The sequence below is a fragment of the Biomphalaria glabrata genome, chromosome 11 (genome assembly GCF_947242115.1).
Source record: "Biomphalaria glabrata chromosome 11, xgBioGlab47.1, whole genome shotgun sequence".
Classification (NCBI taxonomy): Eukaryota; Metazoa; Mollusca; class Gastropoda; family Planorbidae; genus Biomphalaria; species Biomphalaria glabrata.
The window spans coordinates 18,060,562-18,086,920 of record NC_074721.1 but is presented as its reverse complement, the minus strand read 5'-3'; the positions used below and the strand labels follow the sequence as shown (position 1 = coordinate 18,086,920).

Genomic DNA, 26,359 nt, shown 5'->3' with positions numbered 1-26,359 from the left:
CATTAAAGTAAAAAGAGCTACACAATTTTTTTAGAAGCTTCGTCATATATAATCATTTTTATAAAAATTTTTTTTTTAAAAATTGAAGAGATTCAAAAAGACAGTTTTTATTTAAGATATAAAAGAGTCCTAATATTTTTATCTGTCAGAACAAGACCTATTCATCTCTACTTATAGGAATGTTTCAATGAAGCTGGTCTCTTATAACATTGAAGTGGCTACAGTATTATATCCAAGAAACAGATAAAGGATTTAAGTACACAGTCTATGATGCATAAGTCATTGCACGAGGCTAAATTGTAAACACTTACATTTTTCATTAATTTGCAAATACTATAATATTTTGTCGTTCTAGCTTCTAAAGCCATAATAACCCTTTGGTTGCTAATAGCTGGGCAAAATTAAAAATTTTATGGGAAAAATTGAATAAAACCCATCCCAGACAAAACAAATAATAAAAATATAATTAATAACTATGTTAACTTTTTTTTTCTTTGTTTTACATCTAGAATCTAGAATATCAATCTAGGTTTTAGTATCAACATTATCTAGATTCTAGATCTACAAAGTTTTAAAAAATGGAAGGAAGTGCATAAAAATTAAGCATAAAAAGTCAAAGCAAAACAGAAGTAAAATTATTTTTTGCTATCAAACACACACACATTAGTAGACTCTATGCAGGCTTTATTAAAACTTACTAAGACTTAAATACAAATAAAAAAAACATTTTGCATGAAGTTAACTGCTTCTGTTTCAATCTTATAAGGTGCTTCATTGTTCTAGACAAAAAATATGTCATGACAATTCAATTTTCATATTTTTTTGTCCATCCCAAGTGGGAGAATTATGGTGAATAAGTCAGGGACCTATTAAGTATAGGCCCTATATATTAGATAAACATTTAAAAAAAAGAAGGGATGTGTTATGTCTATGTCATAAGCATTTGACATCCTACACCAAAAAAGTATTGTAGTACATGAATTTGTCTACAATAATTGCTGCTAACAAAACTAGAATCTAGTAAAGACAAAAAAAATGTGTAAAATTGTAAAACCTGTTTTTCAAAAGAGAGTTTAGTTTTATTGTAATCATCACTGTATTTTTCTTCAAAATTTTTCCTGGAGACATCAATGTCAAATGTAAAGATGATGAAGCTGTGTGTCACCTCTGTTGGAGAAAGTTCAACACTATGCAATATTTTATCATTCAAGACATGAATAAAAAAAACAAAAACATGTTTCATTGCTACATATTTCTTAGCATTGTAAATCAAAAATTAAAAAATAATAATTATACAACATTATTTTTTAATAAAAATTTTAAAAATTAAAGAAAGCTTACTATCACATTTAGTGGCATCAATTTCAGTGACAATGTATCCATCATAGCATGTGCATACGTAGCCGCCAAGTGTATTCAGACACATTTGTTCACAATTAGATATAGTGCTATTGCTGCATTCATCTTTGTCTGGGAAAAGATTTATAAGATAAAAAAAAAAGATAATTATGAAGGCGAAAATTACGAAAAAGATGTTAAAAAAAAAGTAAGTGTCAAAGTTTGTTGTTACTAGTTATAAGATAAGAAAAGCTAAATAATGTATCTTCAATGATTTATTTAGTTGACAGTTCATCAAGACTAAGCAATATTACTTATTTAAACTTTATGATAACTATGAGCTTTTCTTTGGGATTATAACCTTTACAATCAGCTAATAGTCACTGAACCCTGAATTTTTCTTACATATACAAGTATCAGCATTGTTCCTGTCACTCATGAGTATGGTGGGCATGAGTTTGGATCTAGACGACAACTAACATTACCTTGCTCGCAGTATCTTCCTGTCCATCCAGATTGGCACTGACAGCTCCCATTCACAGGGTCACAATGCAGAGTGTGGCTCACCACACATCCACATGTCCTTACACAATCAGGTCCCCAGGTACTTTCATTACAAACTGAACAGATCATGAAAATAGAAATCCAGTAGACTTAAGAATGTTGAAATATCAAATAATGCAAAATGATACAAAATTGAAATAAAAAGATTAACTCAGCAAAAATATTCCAAATTTGCTTTTTAATGTTATTAAGAGAAACTGCTTTATTTCTTTTCATGAAAATCCTTTGTATGTAAATAAAATACCAGTTAATTAAATAAACTATATTAAAATAGACAATTATAATTATTAAGTATGTTGGCATGGATTTATGTGAGCATAAATTGATGCATTTAATTAGAATAAAATTGATTTGATTTTTTTTTTCAGTTTAATATACCGGCATTAAGCAGATATTTTAATTCTAAACCAGAAGGACCAAATTTAGACAAATGTGTTGTAAATAAATACATTTTTAGCAGATATTCAATACAAAATATTATGACACAATTAGGAAACGTTATTTCTTTTATAAAAACTGAAAGAATTTTTACTTACAGACATTGATGGAGGAAGAATAGCAAAAAGTAAACAGACTACTTTTGGCGGCTTTAGGAAGAGTAGGTTTTATGAATATAGGGATTTATTTAGCTTGACAAAATTCAATGGTTCCCTTTTTTATTATTAAACTTGTAAATCAACATTGTTCATCAGCATCAAGTACTTGTATATTGTTGTCCTTTTGCCTGTGTTATTTCATTAGTTGAAAGTTACCTCCATCCAAACAAGACACATTGCTCAGAGCTACCTAACAACATTCATAAATTTGACTTAACAAGACAAAACTACATTAAAAATATGTATCTTATTACCAACACATAGATCTTGCTGTAGTTTCATGCCATCAGGACAGTAACATATTTCTGTCATGTTGGATAAGGTTTGTGATGACAAAATACAGTAATGAGAACAGTTCCTTGTGGTACAGGACACATTAGTTAATGCTTTAAAAAATAAGAAAACAGTACAAATATATTCTATCATGCAGGATCATATGTACTAAGAGAGACAAACTCTATCTCTAGCTCAGTCATTTTATCTTTTTACTCAATCATTGGTCTCCTTTAGTCATATGACTATGACTCATCTCATAGAGCAAAGTGAAGAAAGTTTGAGTATTGTCTATGGTTCAAACTTCAGTCCCCCCCCCCCTTTTTTCAATGCAATGTTTATAATAATCTGTGTATTTATATGTTTTAAATGGTAATAAGATTGTGTATAGTATATGAATGTATGGTGTGATTTTGACATATTGTAGTGATTATCCAATTTCATAAAGAAGTGATCACAGTAATTCACAGAATATAATTCTAAATGAAAACAAGAATAATTTAGATCTTTCTTGTCTAGCTTTAGAGAATGGAATTTCCTGAACTATTTTTAACTTTAACAATAGGTACCACAGCTTTGTGGATAATTTCACAGATTGTTTTTGTCACCATGCAAAACATCTGTCATTTTAATTTATGACATAGTGTAATGTTTGTGTATAAAAATTCAATACTCTATTATGGATTACAAAGCTATGCTATTTTCTAAAATGTTTATTTTGTAAGAAATTTCTTTAAGATTATGTTATCTAACCTTCACAATGGTTGGATGCATTCATCTTAAATCCTTCTTTACACTTGCAATAAAATCCTCCAATGGTGTTAATGCACACAGAGAACTCAGGGCATAGAACTGTGTCAGTGTTGAGGCATTCATCAATGTCTACAGAGCAGTCTGAAGATGTCCAGCCAATCTTACATACACAGTTTCCTGTCTTGACATCACAATAGTCAGTGTTGTTTACAATGCATGCACAATCTTGGTTGCACTTTGAGCCGTCAGCTGTGACAGTGCAATCTGTTGTTAATTATAATAGTTATAAATGTTTTAAAATATAAATCTTATTAAATATTAATCTGCAGTTCACAGTTTAAAATAAAGTTTTTAAAAATTATATTGGTATTCAGGATTATTAGTGTGAATTAAAATTCTGAGTAAAACCCAGCTCAGGTGGCTATAGAAATTAATCTTACACCAGTTGGATGCTTAGAAAAATTAATAGTTTTAAAACACATAAAAAAACAAAAACAAATACAACACAATAAGTTACCATCAGACCAATAGAAAGCCTCAAATCCTTTAGTTTCATAACCAAATTTGTGATGCCTTGAAGCAGGAATCCTAATGATATACATGTTATTTCCTGTTGATCTGATAACTTGTGTAGGCACAACATCTTCTGAATCTCCATACAATGTGGCCAGCAAGTCAGCATTGCAATCATCTCCATCATAGATTAAAATAAAACCTGGTCTGACATTACTGTAACTTGTATGATACAGTTGAAATCTTGTAAAACTATATCCAGAAAGAAATAAAATAAGAATGGAATAAAAAATTCTCTAAGAACTGTATTTGTATATTGAATAACCCCTCAGAGTATGCACCTTTAGAGATTACATATAAATAAAAACTTTTTAAAATTATGATAATTTATAGATAGTTAAATAACCCAAAATGATTTATATAGTTAAATAACCCAAAATGATTTATAGATAGTTAAATAACCCAAAATGATTTATAGATAGTTAAATAACCCAAAATGATTTATAGATTTATAGATAGTTAAATAACCCAAAATGATTTATAGATAGCTAAATAACCCAAAATGATTTATAAATAGTTAAATAACCCAAAATGATTTATAGATAGTTAAATAACCCAAAATGATTTATAGATAGTTAAATAACCCAAAATGATTATGCTTTGCATAACTAAGTATACCTTTTTAATTCTTACTTTTATCTCACACTCAATAAAGTAAAAAAAAATATTTATTTATTTTGACACTTTATTATCTATCAAGCTGAACTTTGGCTTGTTAAAGTTGTTAAAGTGTTGTACTTATAAAACTTATATTGTAGATTCGTTTTGCAAACTGACCAATTTTTTCCTTTTTATTTTCCTATGACAAATAAAATACAAATATAATTTTTTTTTTAATATTAAGTATATTTTTAAAAAACAAATTGAAAATTACATCACAATAATTATGTGATATATAATTTTATGGAAAAAATAATTTCTTAGTCTTTCATAGCATTAATAATTAAACATTTTGATAAGTAAAACACATACAATGACATAATATGCATGTCTCTAGAAGTTTTTTTTTTAAAAGTTTGAATTTTGATATCTACATAGTCATTCATATCTGAACTTGTTATTTACTTCAAGAAAATTATGTGCCCTTGAGGTACACTTATAGTCCAGGAACATTCATCAAATTGAGTATGAAAGAATCCATAATGGCTGCCAGAAATAATCTTTCCTGATAACTCTGTAAGTGTTTGTCCACACTCTGTTAGAAAAAACAAAAAGATCATAATCCATTATGATGTTACTTTAAAGTGCTAAATGAAATGTATAAAAAAAAATTAGAATATCTTTAAAATAAATTATCAAAAAAGAATCTTCCATTTGTAATCTTACATTAATAACATAAGTTATTTTTAAACAAGATCTTATTCTATGGACATATTTACGGAAAATTCACATACTATTAAATAAAGGTTGAATAAATTTTAGGTTTCTACTAACATCCTCTTAGAGGTTTAGACTTATTATATTAAAAAAGGTGTCTTTCATCTTTTTTTGTGTAACTATATCTAGTTATTAAAAAATATTGAAATATTTATCTAGATCTTCTTAAATTTATTTAATAATCTTTTTTGTTAATAAACCTTTTAAAAATTCAAATAAGTATTTTATTAGAAATATTTTTCTCAATATGTATTTTAACATCTCTTCTTTTTAGTTACAAACAATATAATGCTCTAAAATTATAAAATGGACATTTTTACCCTCACAAAACATTCCATTTACATTTTCAAAGCCTTGAAGACAAACACACTCAAAGGAACCATCCAGATTTCGACATACTGAATGGTCTGAAGTACTACAAGGTGATATCTCCAGGGAACATTCGTCTACATCTTCACTGCAGGTACAGGATGTCCAGTTGGAGTAGCACAGACATTGACCAGTCACTTTGTCACAGGACTGAGTATTCATTACATCGCAGTAGCACTGATGTTGACAATTTTCACCGTAGTACCATTCAGAACATTCTAATTGTTAAATACAACACAAGAAATTCATTAACAATAGCAATTAAAGAGGAGGTCATCTGAAAATAAAAAAAATAAAATAAATTATGGCTTTTACATAGCGCTACTTTCATGCCATTTGTGGACCAGAGGGTGGAGGGGGTATCTTGGAGGATGATTTCCATGCTGCCTTTAAGACTTCAATAAACACAACTCTGCTCGAGCGTACTTGGCCTCTCGACCATACTTCCCACCTTCTAATTGGTCAATTAATTAAGCTTAGGGCCTAACTCTTTTCTACCGTCTTTCAACGTAAAGTAAAGGGACCCTATTCAGGGCTTATGATGTAAAGATCATCTGCTTCTATGGCCAATGGTTAATGAGGTTGCCATGTGACCAGCACAATAAATAATCACATTTTTTTTCCAAAACAAATGTCAGGTACTAATCAGAGTTGGGTGGTGTTGTGAACTCCATACTTGGATACTTGACACATAACATACTTCTTTCAATAACTCAAAGTGACGCCAGAGATGAATTAACAACAAAATAAAACTTAAATAAAAGTAATTTGGATAACTGCAGTTGTAGACAACGCATCAAATGTTAACTAGTAAATATATACATAATCATGAAAACTGACTTCTATATTACTTAAACTGTACGACTAGGCTCCATAACTCAGGCCTCTGTGACAACAATAACAAAAATCCAAGCTCTGTCACTCTGTCCCAACCAATTGACCAATGAAATAATAATAAATAAACATAAATAAACATAGAAGTCTTTAAATCTTACACCCAAGATTCTCTCAAGTGTTGTTTACAATATTATATACAAACATAGTCACCACAGGTGGACTCAGGGGCATCCTAAAAATCCTGAAACATAAATCTTAGTCTTCACAGAGATTTGAACCCAAGAAACCTCAATCTGGAAGCCAAACACTTTACAACTATGCCATGTCTTTTGACTTTTAATTTAAAAAAATATAATCTTATTATGAGTTTTAAATAATTATGCAGATTAAAATATTATTACTATAATTTTTAAAAGTATTATGAGGTTTATATATGAAAACTATCAAAGATAAATAATGCAAATATAATTACTAGTCTACTATGGCTCACACTTCCTGTTGATATGATTACTTGCAAAAAGATTTCATTTTTTAAAACTAGGGGAACTTAATTCAGTGTACAAAGTAGTAACAAATATCTTTGTGATTGCTCATTAACTTAAATACACCTCTAATAATAAGACCTTTTTAAATTTATTAAGTAACCAAACAAAAAAAGCTCAGTATGTCTGTATTTTCATCCAAATGATTTTTTTAAATATTTATAAAAAAAATTAGTAAAAAGAATAAATGGTTCATAGAAGTATTATACACTAGTTTTCCTAACATGTCAAAGAACTAGCTGTCTAATTGATGGAAATATTTAAACTATTTTAAACTAAAAAGTTTTAGTCAAATTTTATTATTTAAAATACTAATGTTTGATATCTAGAATGATACTTGAACTTTGAAATTATTATTCAAATGAAATATTGATAGTTTTCTTATTCCAGATTATTGGCACAGCTTATTTATTTAAAAAAAATAGGTTTGAAAAATAAGGATGTAACTAGTAAAAGCATCCATAACATTGTAACCTGGATGCCTTCTTAAATTTTGCTTTTGCTAAGCTTTTGGAAATCTTAATATTTGAGTAGTTCAGTTGAAAGCAAAAAAGTTTTGTTCAGCCTTTATTATATAAAGTGGATATGATAAATCAAAGTAACAGGGATATGTCAAACAGTAGACTCCAAATATTGGAGCATTAGAAACTATTGTTTCAAACAGAGAACTTGTTTTTTAAATCACATTCTGTATCCTTTAGTAATTAACTGATACTATTGGTGAAGTAGGGTATTTAAATTGAATTGTCATTGTAGATATGAAACCTTACCAATACATTTTGTTGGATCAAAAATGTCAATTTTCTTTCCTTTAGGACATTGACACATCTCAGTTGTAGAATTATTTGTTGCCACAATGCATGCATCAGAACAATTCAACAAGTGACATGGTGCAGAGGCTGAAAAGTAGAAAATGAATTTTCTTTTTATACTTCTACTAAATCCTTAGATTTTTATATCAAATATATGTGAAATAAAGAATCAAAAATACTTTCATTGTAATAAAAACCTGTGCCAAGCCCTAAATTAAATGCTTATCCTAAATCAAACTAGACCCATAATTTTAAAACCTAATTGCACATTAAACAATATGTAGCTGAAAACTTAAATTAATAGTAATTAAAGCAAAAAACAAAACACCAAAAACATTTATGGCACTTAATGGGTAAAAAGCAAACATCAAAACGTTTTTTAAAAAATCCTTTCTAAAGTATTTAGAATGTAATAATATCCTCACTAGGCAGCATAACAGGATGGCTGCCTGGTCGTGCAGTTTACACGCTGGACTGTGGTTTAGATCTACCGATGGTCCTGGGTTCAAACCCTGCCCGCTCCCATCCCCCTCGTCCTGCGGGAGGTTTGGACTAGGAAGTAAACTATCTTCAACTCTGAAGCAACATCCAAAACATGTAAAACATTTTACATTAGATGTCACACTATCAAAACCTATTTTTTTAAATATAAAATGTGGCTATAGTTAAATTTGTATGCTTCTCCAGATAAAATCTAGGTCACAGTACAAACACGTTTTTTTACCTAAAATTATCAACTTAAAGATTTAAAAAAACATTTATCTCTGCAATTTTAAATAAAGTTTACACTTTTAAATATGTTATTAAAGTCTAATAATTCTAAGTATAATAACCCAAGTGAAAAAATCATATAAATTTAACAAACAGAAAAGAAAAATGTTTTATACATTGGCATTGTCCGGATGTGTTCTTGATCATCCCATCAAAACACTGACATATATAGCTTCCAGGAGTATTGATACATGTGGAGTAAAGATCAGGACACACTGAATTATCTTGACACTCATCAACATCTGCAGCACAACTGACTGAAGCCCAGCCAGTGTGACACAGACATTCTCCTGTCTGACTATCACAACTTATTGAGTGATCTTGGTCACAAGCACAGCTAGTGTTGCACTCATTCTCACCATAGTGAAAAGGTGGACAGTCTGTAATACAAAAAAATAGAAATGATATTGATTTCATTAATGTACATGAATTGATGTTACTTACATGAATAAATTATGTCACATGACACATAAACTATTTAAATGCTAATAAGTTATTCAAACATTTTCTCAGTTTTAAGTTTTAAATAGTCTAAAAAAAGCAGCATAGTTAAAATACATAATTTCATATTTATATAAAGATTTTATAGATGATAAAAATGTGAATGGACTTTTTATCATTCAATAGAGTAAAAAAAAACTTTTTTATTTGACTATGTCTAGTTAGTATCTATATATAAAGAACATTTGACTATCTAGTGAGTTTATTTTTAAAAAAAGCTTGAGATAATGTATTTGTAAATGATAAATATTGTAATAGACTTAACATCCAACAACATGAAAGTATATATATATATTTGTTTTTCAAAACTAATGTCAATCAATAAATCAATACAGCAATGAGTTAAATGAATAAATACAGCAATGAGTTCAATGAATCAATAAAGCAATGAGTTCAATGAATCAATACAGCAATGAGTTTAATGAATCAAAACAGGAATGAGTTCAATGAATCAATACAGCAATGAGTTTAATGAACCAATACAGTAATGAGTTCAATGAATCAATACAGCAATGAGTTTAATGAATCAATACAGCAATGAGTTCAATGAATCAATAAAGCAATGAGTTCAATGAATCAATACAGCAATGAGTTCAATGAATCAATACAGCAATGAGTTTAATGAATCAATACAGCAATGAGTTCAATGAATCAATAAAGCAATGAGTTCAATGAATCAATACAGCAATGAGTTCAATGAATCAATACAGCAATGAGTTTAATGAATCAATACAGCAATGAGTTCAATGAATCAATAAAGCAATGAGTTCAATGAATCAATACAGCAATGAGTTCAATGAATCAATACATGAGTTCAATGAATCAATACAGCAATGAGTTCAATGAATCAATAAAGCAATGAGTTCAATGAATCAATAAAGCAATGAGTTCAATGAATCAATACAGCAATGAGTTCAATGAATCAATACAGCAATGAGTTCAATGAATCAATACAACAATGAGTTCAATGAACACATTTTCATTCACCTACCATGAGCCCAATATGTTGCATTAAAACCTGATCCTGCAAATGTCTCATCTGATCTAAACATGATGTAGAGTTTATTACTCGTGGATCTAATGTGTAAATCCAATACTTCAAACTGGCTCCTAAAGCCACAGTAGACAGGGCCTAGTATTGGAAACTCTGCACTTGGTCCATCATAGATAACAATATAGTCCTTACAATTCTGGTTCCAGTAACTCTCCAAATCCAAGTCATCAAACCTTGTGAAAAAAAAAAAAGAGTACAAATTAATTTTAAATTGTGAAAAAAAATCCTTGGGATCTATGGGACAGACAATTTAAAGTTCATCTGTTTACGTTGCCCATTGTGTTAAGCACAAAGACCAGCCCCCTTTACATTTTCCAACTAAAGTTAGACACCCAGTAGAGCTAAGTGGACTCAGAAGCACCCTAAAGATCAGACATTAAAAATCGGTACCAGGATTCAAACCATGACCCTTCATTTCTGTAGCCAAAAGCTGCTAGTCATCTCCCGTAGTTAGTATTAAATCATGCTCTGATAATAATTAGGATTGTCAGGTAGATGGTCTGAATATTCTAATTTTCCATCAAATTTTCTAAAAAAAAATTGTGTATCATAGGAATCTGTTGTTAATACACTTTAAATATCTGATATCGAATAAAGTCTCTTCACTAACAGAGCAAGGAGCATTGTTTTTACTGTTAATAGCAAGAAAAAAGACTAATTGATAAAATAAGTGAGTTAGTGAGAGGTTTGGATTGTATTATAAATTACACCAGTAATCATATTCCAGGTTTGTAACATTCAATACTTTATTATTTATTCAAATATCTTGCAAAGAGCAGGTTGTAAAATTGGTAACAGTTTATATGCCTAAAATGGTAAGAACAGAAAAATATGTGGATCTTATGTATAAATCTAAAACTTCAGAAAATTAATAAAATAGTTTAGAAGAAAACTCGAAGTAATACCTTTCTTATGTTTCTAAATTAAAAAAAAAATCATTCATTAAAATATTAGTATTTCTTTAGATAATCCGACAATTATAAGTGTTCAGATATAATATGTTAATATGAAGCCTAATTAGAGGTTTCAATGTCTTCATTTTTTTGTTTTCTGTTAATTTGATTGGTAGGAAAAAAATGGAATTATTAAAAATATTTGAACTTAGACAAATCAGGTATATGTCCCTTTAGAACTGAAGATTATTACATCCTAAATTCCCACAGAATGGTGGGGAATTGTAGCAGGCAGGGTTCAAACCAGAGACCATGAGTCAACAGTCCAGAGTGCATACCACATTACCAAGCAGCAAGAAAAATCTATATTCGTAACAAATTCTGATAGTATAAAAGAACCTAAGACTGACTCAGTTATGTGTAAGGTCAACACATCTGCACCCAATGCGTTACAGCTGCTGGTCTCTGCTGCAACATTCACAGTACTTCTAATATAACAAATTTTTCTGAGGTGTCCACAACGCAAGGTCCTGCCCTTTCTTCTAATGGATACGATCTTTATATCATGAGAAAATAAAGAAGTCACATGAAAATAGAATATGAAGTCAATTCTTAGAGATTTTCTTGAAAACTATTGGCCATTTTATTTCAAATAAGAATAACTGAATATCATTTGCATTGTCGATATAGCTGAACAAAACATAAGAGGCTTACCTTAAATCAATTACAAGATTATCTTTAACCGCGATGGACCAGAAACAAGTAGAATCATCAGGATATGGAAATGGAAAGTTTGGGGAGTTGAATGTACCACTATGACCGGTAAGTTTATCACCACAAATAGTAGCTGTAAAATAATTGTAAAAAATGATTAATTTATAAGCAAAACGTTTATGATAGTGTGTACAATCAACATAAAAGTACACGTTTTCTTCTCTGCTAAACCCATTTTAGAGTGTACAACAAAAATATAAAAAATGGAATTTATTATTATTTTTTTTAAATTATATTAAAATAATTCAAAAACACTTTTTAAACACATATTATATTCCAAAGCTAATAGGGCCACATTGAACTGAGGGATAGGATTGTCTGAGTTCTAATTAACTTTTCCCCTCACATACATTAATCAATTGAACCTGGCTCTTTAAACTTGATCAGTGAAGAAAAACTTTAAAAATGAGTGCCAGGTATTTCTCATTATGGTTAAAAAAATGTAATAACATTATTAAGAAATAAAAGCAAGTATTTACTTTTCAAAACACAAGTGCCATTCTCAGACTCTATGTATCCCTCTTTTTGGCAACAACGACATCTGTATTCTGTCTGATGGGTGAAAGTACAAACAGCATGTTCCTGGCATTCATCACTTGATCCTTCAGTAGTACAAACATCATAATCTAGTGAACAATAGCTTCCTTTCCAGAAAGGTAAACAGTTGCAATCCCCTGTTCTAGTATCACATGACAAAGTCTGGTTTTCAACACATTCACAATATCTGGAACATTCTGGTCCATAGGTATTGTTACCACAGGCTTAAAAATATATGTGCATACTTAATTAGTAGAACAAAAGTTAACATTCAGTTAAAACAAAAATATGGAATCACTGAACAGAGATAAGTGGCTAAATTATTTTTGAAATGAAATAAAATTATCTATTTCCTATCTGTCTCCTGGTTTCAAATCCAGGTGAAGACTGGGATTTTTAAATTTGGGATCTTTTGGAGCCTCTGAGTCCACTCAGCTCTAATAGTTACCTGACATTAGTTGGGGAAAGTAAAGGTCGTTGTGTTGGTTACATGACACCTTTGTGAAATGTGGGCCACATAAACAGATGACCTTTATATCACCTATCTTATAGATCGCAAGGTCTGAAATTGGAAATTGACTTTTATATCTTACGTATATCTAGATCCAGTGTTGATCTAATGTAAACTAGTCTTACCAAAACATTGATCGCCGTCCAGTTTCATCCCAATGGGACAGTAACACAGTAAACTAGTCGAGTGTATAGAGTTGTCCTTGACACAAATGTGTGAACACTGTCTGTTTGTACAAGCCATGGTAGGAACCACTGTTAATATAAAAAAAAATGTTTGGAATAAAGCTACAAAAACATAGATTAGATAGTCTAGGGGGGGGGGGCCCTCATGATCTACACGAGGAAATAACTCTTGCATTAGTATAAACATATACAATTCAATGAATCGCCTCCACTTGCTTACATTACAGAAATGGGAATCACATTGGAGCACGTCTTTCCACATCCATACATCACAAATGCCAGTTATTATGAGAAATAAAAAAAAATACTGCTTATTTATGGTAAACCAGTTACACAGACTAAAAGTAAAAATTCAGACAATCTAGATCTAGGTGTCTGTGGCATTTTACGTATCGAGAATCGGTTCTTTTCTCTTTGCAACTTCTTGTGAAACTAAAGAGGCCAATCCTTGATACACAGCTGCGGTCGCAGGTCGGGCATATGAAATCACCAGGCGCCTTTGCATTTTCACCCTTCTTTCTGCTTCTGTTAATGTGTATGGCACCTGAAATCCCAGACCCTTCCTTTATGCTTTCTCTCCATGTGGATCTATCCAGTGCTACTTTTTTTCAAGCTGCTAGTGTCGATTTTAAAGATCTTCATGTCGCGTTTGCATACATCCGTATACCGAAAAAGTGGGCGACCAGCGGCTCTCCTACCTTCTGATCGCCATACAGAATGTCTTGTGGAAGTCGACCTACTGGCAGTCTACAAACGTAGCCAAGCCAGCCAAGGCGTCTGCTGCTGATAACAGTGCGGATGTCCTGGCACGTTGCTCTTCGTAGCACTTCCTCATTGGTTATTTTATCTTGCCACCTTAAGTATAGCAAAGTGCTCATCACACAGGTCCGGTAGACTAAGGCTTTAGTATTGTTAGTCAGCAATATGTTGTCCCACACTCTTTTCTGCAACTGTGGCATGATACCCATTGCTTTGGCTATCCTGATCACTTTTGCTATCTTGGCTCCATCATATCCAACAATACTCTACTGGATAAAGACATTAACAACGTACGTTAACGCAGTACATATACTAAAATTGGAACGATACAGAGAATATTAGACATTAACAACAGATCTAGGTGTCACATCTTTAATGAATGAAACACAAGGAATCACCATATTATGTATGTATAGGATGTATTAAAAAAAATTATAAATCAAACAAGAACATAAAACTAAAATGTGATGGAACCTTAGGCCAGTATTAGGCCTAAAATATACCTCCTCGGTTGGGTACTCCATTCTTTACTTTTTACTCTTTTGTACTAAAGTGGCTCTAAGTTTAGTAATTTTTCTAATAGTATTACTCTTGTCAAATGTGAATATATACTTGTAATATATCTCTCTGCTCCAAACATTCTTTTATTCAGTAGAAAGGTCTCAAACATTAAAGTAGGCCTATGCATAATCTAATATTATTATACTCAGTACTTTTGTTATGCTTTGTTTAATAATTTCATCAATATGCGATTCTATGATAACTTTTCATTTATTAGAGCACTTAATTAATTAGAACCCAGAACACTCTTAATAGTTAGTAAAAAATTTCCCTATCTTATCTTGTCTGAAGTCTACGTAGTACTAATATCAAATTATGTATTGCAAGAGCAATGATTCATTAATGGTATATTTAGCTATAGGTCCACATCAACCAGACATCAAACCAGTGGCGTCAATAAGGGGGTACGGTCCACAACGGGTGAGTGTTAGGGGGGAGGTGACACCCGAATGGAAAAAAAAGAATATTGGCAAAAAATAAAAAAATAAAAGCCCTAAACATATATACCCAAATATGCCTAGGCATATCTACTGTACTAATCTAGATCTATGTATTTTATTTTAGGCCTAATTGTATGTATTTAATTTTTTTGGTAAAAATGTCCAAAACGTTACGTGATAAAGAGGGCAGGTTTTTTTAGAACATTTTTTTTTATTTGAATTGTAGTCATTTATATTTTAGTATTAATTAGGCGAAAGAGATTTTATTACTAAATAGTAAGACAAATTTAATTATTAATTAGAGCGGGAGGGGCGCAAACGGTAAAAGTTTGAGAAAAACTGTCTCGAATGTCTGCCACACATCAAATACGGCCCGTTTACTTCTTCTTAATTGAATTTTATTTGACCTGCAAACTATTTTCTAGTAGAAATAGTACATGCTAGACTTAAGGAAAATGAGTTTCTGAAGCTCAGAAATGATATAAAAAAATGTTTGGTGACCGGGGCTTCACCCCGGACCTCGATAGGTGATCTTTAAGCGCTACCCAATACCACTAGATGACTAAATTAGCGGCACACTTACATTTTCCCCGTTAGATGGTAGTAAAAGTTTGAATAACAAAGCTAACTGTTATACCGCTTCGCCTAAAAGTCTAACCAAGAAAACAGGTTTAGGTTATTTTAATAAATATACAAGGTAAAATATGCAAACTATTGAAAAAAATCCAAAAACAATGGGATTTTCAAATAGAATTAACTTGTTATTTTACATTTGTGCAAAAAATCAATGAAAATAGGTAATCAGCTTTTGTATTGGCTCAACAAAATGAATTTGTATTAGGAAAAGTGGATAAAGTTGTTAGCTGGGGGGGGGGTGACACCCTGAGCTAACCGCACCGGGTGACATCGACCCTAGTGACGCCACTGCATCAGACATAGATCAAGTCCTTCCACTATACACATCTTTCATAAATACACACAAGATAAAATGTAATCGTTGTCACTAAATAACGATTGCTGTCGTTATGAACTATGCCTTATAAAACTTCCAAAGTTTGAGAATCTTCGCTTTGGCTGGATAAATGCTGTTAATTTTCATAAATGTAAAATTAAGTTGAGACAAAGTAACATAATAACATGCACTGCATCGAACCATTGAAACCGATATAAATAGATATTAAGTTTACGTACAACATTTCAATTTGTGTTTGTAATGCACACAGAACTGACCTTCACATTGACCGCATTCACTCATCTGTAGCCCATAATAACAGACACAGTCGTAGCTTCCATTAGTGTTTTGACACTGTGAGTAATCAGGACACAGCAGTGGATTCTCAGAGCACTCATCTATGTCTTGTGAACAGTCTGATGAGGTCCACCCGTCTAAACATGTACACTGACCAGTCACACTGTCACAACGTGCGGTATTATTCTGTACACATGTACAAGGATTCGTACAACTCTCTCCGTACGTCATTGGGTCACACTCTGCAAGTAATTAGAACTAATTAGAATTAATAACACAAACAATGTGTAAACAAAAGCGATTTCTTCTTTCTGTTCAAATAATAAAATAAACTTTGGTATCGAAAAATAAGGACAAAAGAAAGGCTAGTATTAAAATCGAATACACGACATCCGAGTAGTTTGGCGAGACTCTATGAACTAACCAACTATACTGTACAAATGTAGGCTGATTTGAAAAAATAATTTTTTTTTTTAACTTGTGCTTTTGACAACCTTCCGATTTCTGACTTTACCAAAATGTAAGCTAATGGTGGGAATGGAAATATAATTTCTTGACTATACGTATTTATTTGTAAATTGAATGTACAACATTGTTGAAATGAACTGGAATGATTAATTTCATTTCATTTAAATCTTAGAATACTGTAACGCTGATGTGTTTAAACTAGGGGCTTACGACAGTAAGCGAACAGTTTTATTTTGCGTAAATGTTCATTTTATTGGATAAGAAGTCAGATTATGTTTTGGATCCTTTTCCATGATATTGTTACCAATTATATCCCAGGCTTGCCAGGGTTTCATAACTTTTAGTGTTTTTTTTTCAAAGCTTCTCTGTCTCTTGGTCTGTCTGTCTGGTAAAAAGTTAGAAAATATTTGTCTCCCATTTCCCGCTCTCATTGTACTTGACATAAATAAACAAGATTACAAAGAAAGTTTGTGTGGAAACACCAACTCAAAATCGGCCCCCGAAGTGGTCCACCTAGGCAGACTTCAATATTTTCAGAAAGAACATCCGAATGAAAATATATCAAAGACAAATGAGAGATAAGAATGGAGAAAGAAGGTTGACAGATCTTGTGTAGTGCCCAACGGTCCAGCAGATCAAAGGATAGGTGCAAGTGAATGCAAAGTTAGATGTGAACCTGGCCTAACTAGTTCCCCTTTTAGACCTTGTGGTCTATAGGGCAGATGATGTAAAGTTCATCTGTTTTTGTGGCTTACGGTTAACGAGGGTGTCATGTAGCCAGCACAACGACCAACCGCCTTTACTTTTTCCCAACTAATGTCAGGTACCCATTAGAGCTGGGTGGACTCAGAGGCGCCCAAAGATTCCGAAGTTAAAAATCCCAGTCTTCAGGATTCGCACCCGGGACCCCCGGTTCGGAAGCCAAGCGCTTTAACGCTCAGCTACCGCGCCTCCCCAGTCCTAACTGAAGTCTTATAATTGATGTAATGGTTTTAAAAAAGTTATATCTCTTATTCGAATCCTCAAAAAACAAAACAAAATAAAAACATTTCCACCAAAAAATTGGTCAAGAAAATTCAGCTTACAAGATTACGTTTTGTTTTAAACTAGGTCTAACTTATACTATATTATATGCATAAGTGATTTAAAAAATTAAATTTTTCCCTTTCAGAACAAAAAAAGTAGCCGTTGCATCAGAACTTTGAATGGTCTAAAATATTGGGATGTCGTATTTTCACTATCTTTTCTAGTTTACGAGCTCTAAACGGGACGGACGGACAGACATTTCACACAAAACTAATAGCGTCTTTTCTACTTTCGGAGGCAGCTAAAAATAAAACCAATTAGTTAATTAATGATTGATTAATTATTGTCCAATTTTGTTATTCACCGACTATTTCCGTTGAGGTGTGGTTGCTGAGTGGTAAAGTGCTTGGTTTCCGGACATGGGGCCCTGAGTTTGAATCCTGGTGAAGAGTGGGATTTTTAATTTCGGTATCTTTAGGGCGCCTTTTATTCCACCAAGCTCTAACAGGTACCTGACATTAGTTGGGGAAAATTATAAGGTGGTTGGTCCTTGTGCTGGCCACATGACACCCTCGTTAATCGTGGGCCACAGAAACAGATGACCTTTACATCATCTGCCTTATAGATCGCAAGGTCCGTAAGAGTACTTTACTTTTTCAAGTACTTTTTCTTACTAATTATTTTGGTTAGAGATCAAAATAAGGGGAATAACAGCTTCTTAACGAGATGTGTATGTATATGTGAATTGAATAACAGCTACTTAACGAGATGTGTATGTATATGTGGATTGAATAACAGTTACTTAACAAGATGTGTATGTATATGTCGATTAAATAACAGCTACTTAACAAGATGTGTATGTAGATGTGTATTGAATAACAGCTATTTAACGAGATGTGTATGTATATATGTATTGAATAACAGATACTTAACGAGATGTGTATGTATATGTGGATTGAATAACAGCTACTTAATGAGATGTGTATGTATATGTGGATTGAATAACAGCTACTTAACAAGATGTGTATGTATATGTGGATTGAATAACAGCTACTTAACGAGATGTGTATGTATATGTGGATTGAATAACAGCTACTTAACAAGATGTGTATGTATATGTGGATTAAATAACAGCTACTTAACAAGATGTGTATGTATATGTGTATTGAATAACAGCTACTTAACGAGATGTGTATGTATATATGTATTGAATAACAGATACTTAACGAGATGTGTACGTATATGTGAATTGAATAACAGCTACTTAACAAGATGTGTATGTATATGTGGATTGAATAACAGCTACTTAACGAGATGTGTATGTATATGTGGATTGAATAACAGCTACTTAACGAGATGTGTATGTATATGTGGATTAAATTTCTTATTACTTGTTATTACGTTTTTTCTCCCACTTTCTATTCTCGTCTCAAGTTAATTATTCATAGTTGTTGATAATATACGAATCAATCCAAAAAATAACCAATCAGTTAATCCATTAGTAATAGCCCAAAGGGAGCTACTCCCTGCCATTATCATATAAATGGCATTAATTAGCGGCTCCCTTAGATAATTTACAGTACGAAACAAGAAAAAAACAAAGCTTATATTAAGTATACTTGTATTAATTAGTTTGGATCAGCCATGTAATTAGATTTGTAGTAAAACGTGACTAAAATTACAATAATGTGCGATTAGAAATATTGTTACCAAATGTTTTTGTTTATAGCAATTTCATGCCTTAAGCATTTTCCAATGCACTATGATATTATCACTTGTCTGGAACTGTTGGGAAAGAAATTGGGGAGGGGGGGGGGGTAAGGAAATATCTGTGTAAATGTCACAGTGATCGCTTTTTTAAATGCAAAAAAAAAAAAAAAGTTACACGACTAGCATTCAAAATCTAGGACTTAAGCCTCATCGAGGGGATTAACCCTTAAAACGCGTGTGGTAGTTTAGCCTCTAAACATCAAAATAGTAATTCCATTTTGTATGCACTCATTCTAAAACAGCGAAGCACTTTAAGGGTTAATTAAACTCATGCCATCAAATCTGTAAAATACAAGTTCTTTCCCCTTTTCAATTCCCAAGAATATAAATAATTATCAATAGTTAATTTATTCATTGGTACTTTTTTTATGAACTTTGTTTTGTCAGGTGCTAGAAATTTGGTGTGGGTGTAATAATGTGCAACATTTTACCAGGCAGGCAGAGTGAGTTAATATTTTACCAGACAGGCAGAGTGAGTTGACATTTTACCAGACAGGCAGAGTGAGTTGACATTTTACCAGACAGGCAGAGTGAGTTGACATTTTACCAGACAAGCAGAGTGAGTTAATATTTTACCAGACAGGCAGAGTGAGTTGACATTTTACCAGACAGGCAGAGTGAGTTGATATTTTACCAGACAGGCAGAGTGAGTTAATATTTTACCAGACAGGCAGAGTGAGTTGACATTTTACCAGACAGGCAGAGTGAGTTAATATTTTACCAGACAGGCAGAGTGAGTTGACATTTTACCAGACAGGCAGAGTGAGTTGATATTTTACCAGACAGGCAGAGTGAGTTGACATTTTACCAGACAGGCAGAGTGAGTTGATAAAAGCTTTGTAAAACGAAAGCATGTTTGCAGTTTTTATCGAATTTCTTAACAAAAATTTTTGCTTTGTCTTAAGTTTTTACATTCGTTTTCAAAAACACGTATTCGGTCAACTGAAACACGTAATTGTATAAAAATGAGACATCAGCTGAAAACCAATTAACTCTCATTTCATATGTTTTCCTCAAAGTAAGTTTTATGGCAAATGGATGTGTAAGGCTATAATAAGCATTTCATATATCAATCAAATATTAAGTAGCGCACATTTAATGGACTATACAGTTCTATACATACCATGTGTCCAGTACGTCAATTGAAATCCATCAGTGTGAAAACCTTGCCCTGAATGGCTAGATGCAGGAGTCCTTGCAATGAACATAGCATTCCCAGTTGATCTAATAATATCAACAGGAATGCAGTTCCCTGGTTTCCCATAAAACTTAGCCAGAAGCTCTTCCTCGCTGCTAGTACCATCATATAGTTTGACTGAGCCTGGTTTTATCTCATCAGAGTAGTGTAGCTCTAACCTATCAAATCTAATGGCACATACATTTGTATTCATTAGAATATAAAGAGACTTGTATATCTAAAGGTAAAGAAACATACTTCTCAAACTACTGAAGGTGTGTACATTATTCGCAACCATTATTTATGAAGGCTTCGTTAGAAAAAGCCGCTATTGATTTTTAGCTGTCTGTCTGTCAGTCCGTCTATATATCTATTACGTTTATATTTCAAAAACCAAAATCAACTTATAAATCTGATTTTCTCACCGCTGAAGGTGCATTGACTACATTTGGTCCTCTAAAAGTGAACACATTTGTTTTGTTTTTCTTTAAGATATAATATACATTTTTTATACACTGTCATCATTTTTATTACAGGATAAATAAGTATTATAGATGATTTTCACGAGCAGCTTAGCGAGTACAGCAACGCTAGATAGATCATTGACGTTGCTTACTAAATAAGAGCTACAAGCTAAAGAACTTAGAAACTTTTATTCTGCTTTGCTTAAAAAATACTCAGAAAGTATTAGATATATATAGATATAAAAAATAAACAACAACAGTTTATACATATTTTTTTATTATGTACAACTAACACCAAACATTTATCTACTTATAATCTTTTGCTAAAGTTGAAAATCTCAAATAATGGACGTCATTCACCAATCGTAAACAAACAACATTTAGCCACGTGGTTCTCTATCTCTTCTATACAAATTACGAAATACACAGGCTGTCACGTGACAGTTTTTTAAAATTGTTTTATCAATATTATCACGTGGCTAAATGTTGTTTGTTTACAATTGGTGAATGAGGTCCATTACAGTTGTAACGTTAGAGTTGTCTTTTCTGCGAAATCGAATCAGAAAAAAATATTTTGTTTCTTCTTATAAACATGCTATGTTTTGACATTTGTCAAATTAATGAAATAATAATAATTAAATATTGAATTTGTCTATTTTTCAGATAGTTGACATTAAACATATTTACGCTAATTATATCAATGTGAACAAAAATATGAACATTTTTTTACACAAATAGATCAATGTCTAGGCATAGAAGATAGAACTACTCCAGCTTCGAGTTGTTTTTTACAAAGACAAAGAGAGTCAAAGTGCGATCGCGCATTTCTCCCTTGGCGCATTATGTCTAGTTGAGAAATCCGTGATGATACAACAAAAAGACATTTACTTCGCGAGCCACTAGGATTGACCTGCATTGAGTGTAAGACTTTCCTACCTTCTATTTGATTGGATGTTTAAAAACTTTATCCATTTTCTGACTATCTGATATGAAAGATATAAGTTTCTTCAAGAAGAGATCGTCACAAAAGGATTGTTTTTTTCGATTATCCACGAAGACGCCACTTTATTCCGAAATAGATTTTTCAGTGATTCTGATTTGAGTATTTCACACAAAATCTGGAACTTTTTCTATAATCTGTCTATAACGTTCCACAAAATGCGTATTTGTTGCTTACCTCAAAATCGAAAGAAATAGACAAGTATAAGCCTATATACGGTTTGTCACTCCAAGCTACCCATTTCTACTTGTTTTTTTTTTATTACAATGTGATGAAGTTTATAAATCCTAATAGCATAGTATGTAATATTTGGATAATGTAACTTTTAATAAGACACTAGAGTAAGTTCCCTACATTTAGTTAGAACTACAAAAACTTCACGGGTTTAGACCAAATAGGGTTGCTAGATTTAAATGTTATTGTGGCAGTACTTAAAGTACAACTCTTTTAATTACTGGAAACAAAAAGAAAGCGAAATACGAGATGTAAATACAAAGACAATAAATGTGTACCTTACAGTGACCACTTGACCTTCGGGTGCAACAATAGTCCAGCTACACTCATCAAGGTACGGATTCAACAATCCCCCGTGTCTTGTAGAAATAATCTGACCACTGGGCTCCATAATTATTTTACCACAATCTGAATTAGGACAAGAAAGAACGCCATTGAAATACCAACAAAACATAATTATTGAGCGAGTTATCCCCCCCTAAACAGAAAGGGTTAAAAAAAAAGCAGCTTTTGGATATTTCTGTTATGAGGATAACAAAGTTACACATGAAAAATGTTTAGACCATTTAAAAAAAAAATTCAATTTAGAAAAAAAATATCTTCTTTTAAGAGACATAATAAAATGTTGGTATATATTTGTATCTTATTTGTAATAGAACGGTCTTGTAAGTCCTCGGTGTAGTCGGTGTCTATCTACTACATCACATTCAAAGTCTAGCCATGTTTAGATGGCCTAATAGTACATTACTGTATTTTCGCGCATATAACAAGCGGGCTATACACTATCTCGCAGACTAATGGTAGCGGTGCGGGGTATACAAAGATGCGGCTGTGTACAAAATTTACTTTTACTCATCAACATAGCATAACTTGTCTCTCCTTTAGTTCGCTGCGTGGTTGTGAAATGTAGATTGAAAAGCTTTATGAACATTTCACTATAAACCTCAATCTCAAGAAAACAAAAAAATACCGATGAGGTATACAATCAGGCCAATAGTCGGGTCCAGCTCAGCTGCTGCAGACAATCAGGCATATAGTCGGGTCCAGCTCAACTGCTGCAGACAATCAGGCCAATAGTCGGGTCCAGCTCAGCTGCTGCAGACAATCAGGCATATAGTCGGGTCCAGCTCAACTGCTGCAGACAATCAGGCCAATAGTCGGGTCCAGCTCAGCTGCTGCAGACAATCATGCCAATAGTCGGGTCCAGCTCAGCTGTTGCATACAATCAAGCCAATAGTCGGGTCCAGTTCAGCTGTTGCAGATACCCTTTCTCATCTTCATCATCACCAGATAATCAGGTCAAGGACTTTCTGATAAAACAACCTTTAATAGAGACACGACCAAAGACTTTTGTTCCACAAGCCTGGTGCACTCTATGTATCGTTTGTTGTGACATCAACAGGAGCACACGATTGCGTCTCGAGGGACAGACATCATATAAGCAACAATTGTCTGTACCAGTAGTTTGTGGCAAGTCACATTTTTACATGTGGGGTATATAAGGGTGCAGTTTGTACGATTTTGTTTTTACTTATTTTGTCAATTGTGCGGGAGATACGTGTCTACAGGTTATTTGAGTGAACACACTGTATTCACCCCTTCTTTTTTTTTAAATTGTGCTTCTAACTAAAGAGAGTATTTCTCTTGTATATAGATCTACATAGTTGTACGGTGGTTGGTGCTGAAAGTTTATTGAACAATAGGATTACCGTACGTCTGTGAGCGCAACGCCGCGCTGTGCGGCAGTTCGCTATTAATCATACTAATGTTGCAATGAGTAATTATATCATATGTAACAGAGTAAAACTGAATTTTTAGATTTGAACTGTCACGTAATGTACGTTTATTGTGTTACGATTTATAGCAAATGGAATATAAGAGGATACTCCTAATTACTCATCAAGATCTTATTCTTGACATAAATACTTTGTTTACAATTAATTAGCTTCGGAGAAATACGATAATTTGCACATAGCGACATTGGAATTTTTCATACTACTACTAATATTTTTTTTTTAAATATTATAAAAAAAAAACAAAGCTTATTTTAATGTAATTATATTAATTAGTTTCAACCAGTCGTGTGATTACATTTTTATCGATCTGCGCTAACAACAATAAATCTGTGCGATTAGAAATACTTATACACATTGTTTTTGTTTAGCGCAATTTTATGCTTTTAGCTTTCTCACTACGCTATGGTCCTATCACTTGTCTCACTACGCTATGGTCCTATCACTTGTCTCACTACGCTATGGTCCTATCACTTGTCTCACTACGCTATGGTCCTATCACTTGTCTGGACCAACTGGTAAAGGAGGAGGGAGAACAACGGGGTACCTGGGTGATTGTTACCGTGATAGCTTTTTAAATGCATAACAAAAACAAACTTGTGTACTCATGGCTCAAGCCTCTTCAAGGAATTATTTCAACTTATAAAACCACATCTGTCAAGTATGATTTTTTCCCTTGTTCGATATGAAACAAAATAAATAATTACCAATTATTATTTTGTTAAATTAGTGCAATAACTGTGCAAAATTTCAACTTGATCCGAGATTGGGTGTGGGAAAATAATGTATAAAACTTTTACCTGACAAGACAGTCTGCTAGATAGAGGGACTTGATATAAGCTTTTTTTTTGGTGAAAATAAATATCCAGGTAAGCCTATTTCTGATGTCTTGGCTATTTAAGCAAGAAGACAACTGCTGTGGGCTGAGATTTCAAGTAAGGTTATTGTGTCTAATTATGTGACTTAACAGTGAAATTAAATTGTATTGTGTGTTTCTAAAGTGTATTGGATACGTTCGTGATTCCAAGACATAAAAGCATTTAATTTTGTCAAAAGGATTTCTCTTCTGATTCTTCATTGAAATAAATATCTCTGATAATACTTTGGTGCTTGGTTCATCAGAGCTAGTTCTGTAGGGTACAGGACGAAACGCTTAAATAGCACAGTTCACTGTTTCCAAAACTATTGTTTTTACGTATCAATTAATATGCTCGACAATATTTGCACGATTAATAATTCAAAGCACTCTACACAGTATTTGGGAGCAACATCCGTTACCACAGTTTGTTGTCAACCAAGATGGCGTCGAAATAAACAGCTGTCAGTTATAGCCAACATTAAGAGCTTCAAACTTGATCGATTATGGCATTTAATAATATTATTTGTATAAATTTACGACTGAGGATACATACAATCATGTTTCTTTATAATTTAAAATAATGTATTTTGATTCTTCGCCTTGGTAGGGTTTATTAAACTATCATGTATTGGCACCATTGGTTCATCAGCTATTTTGTTGTATATTTGTATGTGTTTTCAGTAGTTATAAACCTATTTTATCTAAATTGTACACATTTTATATAAATAATTTTCGCCCAAGCATTAATAGAAATCAGCATAACAGTACTCTATTAATTATGTATTATTACGAAAACTTTATAAAAAATAAAACTTTTTAAATTACTTCTTTTTGTCCACTTACCATCACAGTAAGTTTGATTGAACTGTTCAAAGCCTTGAAGACAAAGACACTGAAAAGAACCCTCCACATTACTGCAAACTGAAGGGTCCTCTGGAGTGTTGCAAGGGGACGTCTCACTGGAGCATTCATCGACGTCCTCACTGCAGGAGCACGACGTCCAGTTAGAATAACACAGGCACTGACCAGTCACTTTGTCACAGGACTGTGTGTTTGTTTCGTTACAGTAACACTGATGTTGACAATTTTCACCATAGAACCAATCAGCACATTCTATGGTATATACAAACATATATGTATATGTAAATTCTAAATTATAATTTATACATCCAATTTAAATTTTAGGGATGTTATATTATAAATTAAAAGAAAAAAAAATAACAAAACAGATCTTTAGTTATTTTATCACATTAAAATTCTCCAGTTTATAAACAGATATTTATTTCATGTAACTCGTAC

The 26,359-nt window shown here is 32.3% G+C and overlaps 1 protein-coding gene across 5 annotated transcripts in view; it reads right to left on the bottom strand.

Moving 5' to 3' along the window:
* Window positions 1-26,359, bottom strand: part of LOC106058960 (multiple epidermal growth factor-like domains protein 6) — a 69,961-nt gene that overhangs the window by 16,982 nt on the left and 26,620 nt on the right. For 3 of the 5 annotated variants that reach the window (XM_056004025.1, XM_056004027.1, XM_056004029.1), the window contains 18 exons: window positions 25,904-26,173; window positions 22,687-22,816; window positions 20,657-20,898; window positions 16,251-16,511; window positions 13,201-13,329; window positions 12,507-12,788; window positions 11,968-12,100; window positions 10,298-10,533; window positions 8,922-9,185; window positions 7,993-8,121; window positions 5,795-6,061; window positions 5,163-5,292; window positions 4,042-4,289; window positions 3,525-3,788; window positions 2,753-2,884; window positions 1,824-1,958; window positions 1,342-1,470; window positions 1,055-1,167 (listed from right to left, as the gene is read on the bottom strand). In XM_056004025.1, coding sequence (XP_055860000.1) covers window positions 1,055-1,167; window positions 1,342-1,470; window positions 1,824-1,958; window positions 2,753-2,884; window positions 3,525-3,788; window positions 4,042-4,289; window positions 5,163-5,292; window positions 5,795-6,061; window positions 7,993-8,121; window positions 8,922-9,185; window positions 10,298-10,533; window positions 11,968-12,100; window positions 12,507-12,788; window positions 13,201-13,329; window positions 16,251-16,511; window positions 20,657-20,898; window positions 22,687-22,816; window positions 25,904-26,173 — 3,494 coding nt within the window. The remainder of the gene's footprint in view (window positions 1-1,054; window positions 1,168-1,341; window positions 1,471-1,823; window positions 1,959-2,752; window positions 2,885-3,524; window positions 3,789-4,041; window positions 4,290-5,162; window positions 5,293-5,794; window positions 6,062-7,992; window positions 8,122-8,921; window positions 9,186-10,297; window positions 10,534-11,967; window positions 12,101-12,506; window positions 12,789-13,200; window positions 13,330-16,250; window positions 16,512-20,656; window positions 20,899-22,686; window positions 22,817-25,903; window positions 26,174-26,359) is intronic. The other 2 variants (XM_056004026.1, XM_056004028.1) reach the window with 2 other exon arrangements.